The sequence below is a fragment of the Eimeria necatrix genome, genomic scaffold (assembly GCF_000499385.1).
Source record: "Eimeria necatrix Houghton genomic scaffold, Enh_scaff248, whole genome shotgun sequence".
In the NCBI taxonomy this organism is placed as follows: domain Eukaryota; phylum Apicomplexa; class Conoidasida; order Eucoccidiorida; family Eimeriidae; genus Eimeria; species Eimeria necatrix.
The window spans coordinates 1-9163 of record NW_013655216.1 but is presented as its reverse complement, the minus strand read 5'-3'; the positions used below and the strand labels follow the sequence as shown (position 1 = coordinate 9163).

At 45.2% G+C, this 9163-nt stretch overlaps 1 protein-coding gene across 1 annotated transcript; it reads right to left on the bottom strand.

The window, feature by feature from the left end:
* Positions 1-700: 700 nt before the first annotated feature.
* ENH_00033910 (hypothetical protein) lies at positions 701-1561 on the bottom strand (the record flags this gene model as incomplete). Its single annotated transcript, XM_013585006.1, has 1 exon — positions 701-1561. One exon carries the CDS (start codon positions 1559-1561, stop codon positions 701-703), a length of 861 nt encoding a protein of 286 aa, XP_013440460.1.
* Between the last annotated feature and the right edge of the window lie 7602 nt (positions 1562-9163).

Below are 9163 nucleotides of genomic sequence, written 5' to 3'. Positions count from 1 at the left end.
TGGAGCTTGTCGGACTGAAAATACCAGGCCACCTTATGTTCAGTCAGCCAATCCAAATCCAAGACTAAATCATAGGGAACGGGTCCCACTAATAAGTCCCCGGAAAAGCGTGCGTGTCCACAACACATCGTCAACCCCGTCACAACTCCATCAATGCGTAATAGTTCACATGTAGCGACAGTGAACCTATGCTCTTCTGAAAGTCTCCGCACCCTCAGCTGCAATCGTTCGACTGTTTTAGCATTAATGAAGCTTCTCGAAGCGCCTGTGTCTAAAAGCGCCTCGCATGAACTTCTTGCAAGCTCAACGCGAAGTAACGCTGTTGCACCCACTTAGCACAAGGCTCCTCCTTGGTTGCAAGATGCCTTCGCACTAGTTTCCCGCCACCAGTGCGGCATAGTCTCTATCGCTTCTGGCCTGCAGTCTTCTTCTGTCGCTTCTGCAAATTTCCCGCTGCTATCCGTCTTCTCGCACGGAGCCTCTTCATTCCGCATCGGCACCGGCCCAGACTCCAACCGCGTTTCCGAAGGCGGCTAAGTCCCCTGCACGTCCTCATCCCTCATTTTGTTTTCCTCTACCGTGTTGAGGAGGCGGTTCCCCCGCTTTAGGGAGACTAGAATGGCATTAGGTCCTGTCACTACCGCACACATCATCCCTTTGTCATGGCTACACGGCCTAGAAAGCTTGTCTCCAACAACGCCTAGGCCTCGCGGTTAAACCGTTCTGCCTTCTCAGTGCTGGGACGGATAGGTTGCCTGCTGCTCTTGTTTTCCGGCTCGGCACGGCCTCGGTCGTGTAGAGGACAGTCACGAGCATAGTATCCAACACCTCCACACTTCTTGCAGGTCTCGCCTGGTTGCTTGGTTTGTTCCCCTTTGCTGGGACAAACTCGTGCCAGGTGTTCACGACCCTGACAATTGTAGCAATTCCCGGAGTTTCCTCCAGGCCTAGTTTCATTCTCCTGCCTCCGCTGGGTTTCATTTGCCTCAATAGCAGCTCTTATGGCTCGAGTAGCCCTCTCTCGTATCTCCAGCACGGTCTGCTTAGGCTCATAGAGTCGCGCTGCTGCTGTCGCCGCTTGTTCGCAGGAGGAATACTTCACCTGCCCATTATTTGTAATGAGAAGATAGAGGTCAGTTGGTACCCCAGCGCAGTAAGGGTCAGCGAGTTCGTTGGGGGCGATCCCAACTCCACGCTCCGCTACAGAAGCAAACTTGCCCAAATACTCTTCAGGGTTTCCATTCCACCGTACTTTATCTAGCTCCGTTAGCAGTTGACTTTGCGACATTGTCTTGTCGAACCGTTCAAGAAGCCTTCGCTCTACCGTCACCCAGTCGCTTAGGTCGATAGTTCGCTGTAGATATATCCAATAGGTTAGAGCCGGACCCAAAAGATGGTCGATAAGTGCGTTCCCCCACTCACTGGTCTCCAATCCCATCTGGGTGTACCGTCGTTCGATACGCATCAAAAGGGCCTGCATAGTACTGCCGACTTCAGAAAGTATAGGCAACGCTGCGGTCGATTCTCCAGACCCGCCTATAACATTCTTTATCACAGCCATCGCAGAGTGGAAATGGTCCCAAGTGACGTACGGACCGTCCCCTGGCATGCCATTAACATTTGCTACAGGTGCCACCTGCTGGGGTGTCTCCTTATGCCCGTGCGGCCGCTCTGCCACAGTGGGTTTCGGAGTAGCATGTCGAGGTTGGGTTGGTGTTGCACTGGGCAATTTGTTTACTGACACTGTAGAACTCTCGTGTTGCATAGGTCCGACTACGCCCCGTTGCGTAGGTGCATTCCGTACTCAGCTAAAATATCTAGGTGCGAATTATTAAAGCAAAGCATTTCTACCCTCAGGTCAGGAAAAAAACTAGTTTTTCTTCCCGGAACAGCCCCAAACTGTAGTACACTGCGTTCTCTACAGCGTCTACGACGCTGCACTGCCCACAACTCGGGCGCTCTAAAAATATTCTCTACTACCGATGCATCGGCCGCGTAACCTCTACAAATGTATTAAAGAAACCGTTTTTGTCTCGAGTTCTCAAAACCATATTTTCATAAAGTCATTTCTTCTTGCTCTTGCTGTGCTGGTCCGGTGAGGATGTGACGCGTACCTGTGCTGGCGTTGTCGGCAGCCCCAATCTTAGAGCATTCGCAGGCATTTCTAGTTTATACATGTTACTTTGTTAATAAATTGCATTTGTATTTCACTAATAAGAGGTTACGGCGCTCAATCCGCGTCTCAACGTCTTAACCGCCTAGAGGCCATCAGTTAGCTATCCTCTATAGGTCACCAGCAAGCCCCATTGCAGTCCCTGCGCGCAACACACCCTGATACCAACGCCCTCATTCACAGCACGCACGTACTTCGTCAGCAGTCCGAAAGACTGTTGTAGGTTTATAACTGTGAAGATTTGCCTGAAGTAGGGCGCAAGACAATTGAATGTACCACTCACAGATCAACAATTAGTTTCATTCTTGAATTATATCTCGTTTTAACCCATATTTCCACAACTCTTTTGAGAATGTCTTCCCCCGTTGGTTAATTTTAGAGCAAGCCAATATTGTTTATTAACGTTTGGAGAAAATATGCAATAAATGCAAACCAGATACGCAGTTACGGAATATTCAGAACTGGAGTAACCGTGAAGGACACGCAGAAAAAACGCTCTAATGAGGTCAGCAGAACGGTCCATCAGACAAATGAGCTGCGTGCGACCTCTTATCATTTTTAATAGCGTCTCATGGAGATCCCATCGACAGATGTCATTCAGTAGCTCACAGCGGCAATTAGTGGGTCGTGTGGCTCTCGTGGCTTTACTTCATGTCACTGGCGCGGCGCCTGAGGCTTCCACTAATTTTGCATGTTTTTTGTCGCCAACGCATTAAATGTGATAGTTTTGCAGTCGGGGTATACTGAAAAGACGCTCATGAGGATCTCCAATACCAGCCAGCGCTAACACGTCGCCGTGCAGCCTAAGGTTGTCTGCGAGACGACAGCAGTGAGACCCATGCCTTAGCAGAACAGGCTAGGGATGAAGGCCGACCCGAGTACATCTCAGCCACTGCCACTATTCGCTGCTCGCGTAGAGCCCTCAAGAAAAAACCATCATGACCATCCTCGCAGGGGCCGCAGTAGCGGGCCAGCGAACAGCACACGCAGGTCTAGAGTGCATGAACACAGTTTTGAAAACGTCAAGTTCTTTTCTTGACGGCTAAGTCAAGCTAGGGGAGCTAAAGAGCTGCTGTGCATATCAGCCTTTTGACAGTGAAGACACCCCTACAGGCCTTCCCCATTGTTCTGTTTTGTTTACTGAACGTTCATATTCCCTTGAACGTTTAGTGTCTACTTGTGTTTTCTATCTGACGAGCAGCAAAATGCGGTCAGCAACAGCCTGCCCAACATGCTCACAGCTTCTTGTTTACGTGTCGTTGCATTAGAGAAGCAAAATTCCTAGAACATACCATTAACGCTGTTGCTGCAGATGCTGTTCCTGTTCTTTCTGCTGTTGCATTTGCTTCTGTTGCTACTGTTCTTCTCTCCACTTCAATAACCAAATCAGAATCCAAGCATTATCTATTTTTTTAAGTTTACGTTTTGCTTTTGCTGAAATAATGCTGTTGCCCCCGTGCGAGTCTCAGCGACAGCTTTAATTAGGGAGCGTTGCTGCTACTGTCTCCAGTTCTCCTGTCTCTACTACTGCTTCGCCCTCCTTCTTCGAAACAGAAATTTGAAGGTGCTGCTTTTGTCTTAGTTAATTCCTTTTTCTTTCTTTGAGAAACAAGCGCGCTGCTGTGGTTTAGCCTGTGGTGTGTCACTCAGCAGCAACTTGTCCGTTTTCTCAAAACAGTTGTTTTGGCATCACTTCTTGATGCGAACATTAGAGAAACAGCATGTGGACAAATGGCTGTGTATCACGATACTGTACCTGGCTCAACTGCTTTAAGGGCTACCTAGGACCACTATATCAACCGCCTGTAGATTGGAGAGGGGAAAAAAATGCGCTTCTGAAACAAGACTAGTTCTGGCCTTGGGAGATTCTGCTGCACTTGCACACAAGGAAGCACAGGAAAAGTTGTGTTATTTCATGAGACTCGACCACGAGCAGACTCGGTTGCTATGCCCCCGAGTCTGCAGCGCTCCCTTTCTCCAGAGGCGTCCCAAAGGCAAAACGCGCATTTCACGATGTGTAGGCAATCAACATGTTCAGACCGCCATATGGGAGGCAGAGCCATAATTCTTACGAATACATATGGCCAGCTTCAACCTGCATGCGAGTGTGTAGGCAATCAATATGTTCAGACTGCTATATGGGAGGCAGAGCCACAAATCCTACGAATACTGTATAGTCAACTTCGATCTGCACGTGAGACATATGTTGGCTTTAATTATTGCCTTCTGACGCTTGATAGGGAGAAAGTAATTTAGCTCCGAAGCGTGCATTTTGCTTTGAGCCGCATGCAGGTTACGCAGGATTAGGGTCGGCTCCATACATGTAATAAATTTATTGTTTTTATAGTACCTTTTTAGAATCAAAGTTGTACTGGTGTTATTAGCGCGTAATAAAGATTTTATTAAAATTTGGTAGGAAGTAAAAGTCTACGCAGGTGGTAATAATTTTAGCACGGTTTTAATAAACATTCGAATAAAACATATTTTGCTGATATAGCTCAAAGGCAGAGCATTTAAATATAATGTATCTCGTTTAAAAAAATTTGTAGAACTATTTCAACAATGTATTAAGACTTCAGAATGTTATATTAAAAAGTTGTTAGGTTTGCATTATTAGATTGGGATCGAATTGCAATGGGATCGCACTTTTTACTAAACGCTCGAGAAGAATATATTTTGCTTATATAGCTCGACGCTAGAGGCTTTAAAATTAAAATATATGTATATGGACAAGATATTGGTTTACGGTTTGGTTATTAAAATATAAAGTAATTTTCGTAAAGGAATGCGTTGCCAAAATATTTGCTTCAAATTGCCTTTAGAGTTAGAATTGGATGTACCTTTATTAATTTAATGCGTACTGAATCCAACTTTTCTAAAATTAAATTGATAAAATTTGATTTAAAATTATATATTTTGTGCTTCTTTTTAAGCACTATTTGATAGCCCATTTTGCTTGCATAGTTATTGCACTGGGACTCCTATTGTTGTCATAATAACTATGTAAGCAGAATGCAAAGTATTGCGGAGAGTAGGGCAGCAACGTCCTCTGATGGAACAGCAAATGTCTGGTTCTACAGGAGAACAGTATTGTGGTATCCCCTCCCAAAACGAGGTTTTGGGCAGATGATACGCCAACATGTGTCTAAACACAAATACTGCTAGTTACACAAAAAATAAAAAACAAAGGCGCAGTCTTCTTTTCGTGTGGTTCCAGCATGTAGAACATTAAAAGATGGGAAAGTTATTTTTCTGTACATGACATGCTCGCATGGAACGTGGTAAAAGCTTACCTTTAAAGGACTAACTCTCCGAGGAAGCCAAGAGCGAAACGTAAACTATAGGCTTCACATCTACTGTTTACCTTGCACCGAAGTCAACTTATGAATGCTTCAACTAGTGTTTCTTCAAGCTAGGAGAACAGTATGCACAGAATGAAAATGCTGTCGTGCATTTCATACGAGCATATAGGCTGAAAGACTCAAAGAGTAAACTTTCTAAATGCAAGAAAACAATGATAGTAAATGATCATGCTGAGCTGCCAGATGGTGCTATGCTGCTGGACAGTACCTAATCGTCGCGTTCATCTTGTACGCACCACTGGTACCATTATTTCAAAAGCGCGTCGGTGAGCATCTGGATCTAGCGAACTGTTCGTATTAACTGAGTTTTTAATATCAGTAAGGAATAGGGAGGATTGCGAATAACAAGAACCGAAAACTGCAAGAAAACTGTGAGGAACAGGGGATTCAAAACTTGTGGAAAATTACGGTGAGTGGAGATAAAAAATGGAAAAGAAATTAGTAAAGTCCCTCCTCCATTCAGAAATGTGTTCATCTTGAACCACTTATATCTAAGGTGCTGCAAGTTCATTCTGCAGCAAAAACTGCTTCGTCTGTTCTCTTCTCCAAACACGCCACATTCTAAGGCACATGGCGACAAAAAGGCTGATATTTCCCGCTGTTTCTCTGGGTTATGGCAATTTTCCAGTATTTCTGCCTTTTTTCAATTCCTAATGCTGTATTAAGCATTTTGTGCCATACTTTTCTTGCTAAAAAATGTATTATTGCCCCGGCGCTTCAGTATTGCCAGTTGTTTTTCGTGTTCCTCTGTCGATCTAATGCATCCTATCGTTAAGTGCTCCTTACCTTCAATTCGAGCCTTGGGTCTCCAAGATGTCTCCTGATGGTGGGAAATGAACATTGCCTGCCTCCATGTGCTGGAGTGCGTTCCAACACATAAATATACGAGAAGCTCCCGTACTGTCCTCGCAGGTGAGCAAAAGTCTCTGGTGGCCATTCCTCTGCTCATTTAGGCAGATATATTTAAGCGAAGACGTGAAACCTCTTGCTTTTCCTGGTGATACAGTTTCGTTGTGCGCTCCTCAGAATGACTAGCGAAAGGTTAATAAAGGCCGTTTGGCGCTCTCCTCTGTTGTCTCTTCATCGAGTCGCTAAAAACAACAGTGCTTGAGCAACTCCTATCAAACTTTATAAACTAAAGCTGCTCTCTAATTTTAGGAAGCGTTTGGCTGACTAGGGCGACAGAGGCTTTGCTCCAGAGGCGCTTCTGAGGTGGAGCGGTGTCCCGTCGCTTGATTATGTGTGGAGTGGCGGAGCCGCAGATTTGGCACCCGATTGGCGGTCTCAGCCAATGTCGAAGCCGTCAAATCACACCTATTTTATTCTGACTTGCTGTGTTGCAGGTTTCTGCCGTCTTTCTCGACTGCTGCATAATTAGCATATTATGCTGCCTTTGATGCATAATGACGCGTATTAGCAAAAACCCGCTGATCCCTTGCATTGGAAACCCTTTGCCAGGAGCTCAAGAGCCTAATTATGCATTTTCGCCTGTAGCCTTGTAAATGTGCTTTAAGCATCTGCACCAAAATGCAGCCGCGATATTACTCTCACTACTAAGAATTCGCTTCACCCTTTAATGGCGCTTCAAATTCTTGTTGATTTATGCAACTTTTGTTCAATGTGTGTCTTGTGCTATACTAGAAAGCAGGTTTGCACTGCTGCTCATTTTTGTTTGAAGAAAAAAACTGCCAACGAGGTAGTTCAGATTCACGCGAACGGAAATCTAAATAAAGTCCTATTGTGCAAAACAGACAAAACGGCCAACCAGACAAATCGTAATGCCTCTTAAATAGATTCCGTCCGCAGGCTTTTCCCAACACCTCATACCTACAAGCAGAACAGGCAGATGCAAAACATCCATTATTGGTACAAATAACTCCAAATAGCAGCACAAGGCAGGACGACAAAGTTTTGCCGAAGGAACAAAAGTACTCGGAGTGCGGCCACACCGATTACGACACATCTCATGCAATAAGTAAGGGGAAAAGAATCGCTGAAAGAGTCAGCAAGTGATGCCACAGGGAAAAGCATTCGCAACTCTGAAGTAATAAGAGTCTTAGCCCTATTGTTTTTGAGTGACGGATACGGCAGTAGCATTCTTGCAAAAATAAACCTCCAGGCAACTGTTCACGCGCTTCAACTACAAAGAATACAGCTCTCACAAATTGAAGTTTAATGAATTTCGGCCTTAAAAGTAGCACCAGCATGTTTATTTCTTGAAAGTGTTTGCTCTGAAGTTAGATCTAATAAAAATGCGACGCGTGTCCGACACAATACGCTGCCTGTGGATATCCCGCAGTCTTTAGTATCTTGAAAACAACAGTATATCCCAAGTAAATCAAAGTGAAAATCACCTGTATTACATGGCAAAGCTGGTCATTAGTAACATATTAAGTTTGTTACATGCTTCCAAGTCAATTCGCGTAATGCTGATAACAGAGGAGGACCCATTTGATTTCTTAACATTGCAGGAACAGCTATCTGTACGCCAATCATTCCTTCCAAGCACTCAATAGCAATCTCAGCCAGTATGTTTCCAAGGGCGGCAGCGGCTGCTTTCAGCAAAACGGGCGTAGAGAACGAATTACAAGTCATTTGTTAGCCTCATCTACAAGCACACAACAGTGACAATGCTGAAGGAGAAACCGCCCGTAACACGGCACGTTTCCTTTCAGGCACGGCACAAGATGTACGCGCTCCTGTGATAATTTGAATCCACATCTTTTTCGTGAGAGCATGATGCTAGCACAGTGGACCGAACCTGCGGCAAGAACATACAGTGTCAAAATTATGGCTGCGCCAAAGTAATGTAGGCTCATTAATACCGGGATCCGCTTATGCAAGAGCAAACTATGGGCAGAACTATAAAACCACAGAGCCACTTGTGCATTGTGTATAGAAGCCGAAAGTTTTTGCCGCCCAGTTGAACCAATTTTACACCACTATAGCCACATCGTAAGCTCATTGCTCATCTGCAGTTTAAGCTTGTAATTAGGAATTTGAGGACGCAACAACAGTTGACAGGACGCTCAAACCGGGAGAGCAAGGTGCACAGGCATCTTCGACAAGCGCCGACAAGCGCCAACTGCATGCAAAAGCAACTACATCAGCATCGGCACGAAAGTTTCATTTAACCACATTCATCATAGTATTCAATGTAGCTTGAGCAGATTCATTTTGTGGGGCGTAGATATGAACCTAATCTTCACGATGTTTCGCAAATATTGATATAGGAATGCATGCACTCCGTCAGGCGATTCGAAGCACTCACACTTTGTACCATCGAAAACCTAAAAATTAATTAAATCAACAGTGGGGCCTTTTCCCTGAGGCCGCGGTGCTTGTCCTCTCGAATGCTGAGACTAGGCCACTATTACCCCCTAAAATTGCTAAACACTCAAGCGCACCTACAGCTCCGACAGCCTGACTGAGGACTTTGTTCGCATTAAATCAAATGCCACACCTCACACAAACGCTATTAGTTCCAAAACAATAGTTCATGCACAGCAAAGCTGCTTCCCGATACAGTGCTCCGTACTGGCTGCGGTTCGTTCGGTGCAGACCAAAGGGGCGCGAGCGATCTTGCAAACGCACTGTAATCCTCGGGCAAGTGCCTTTTCGTGCACCA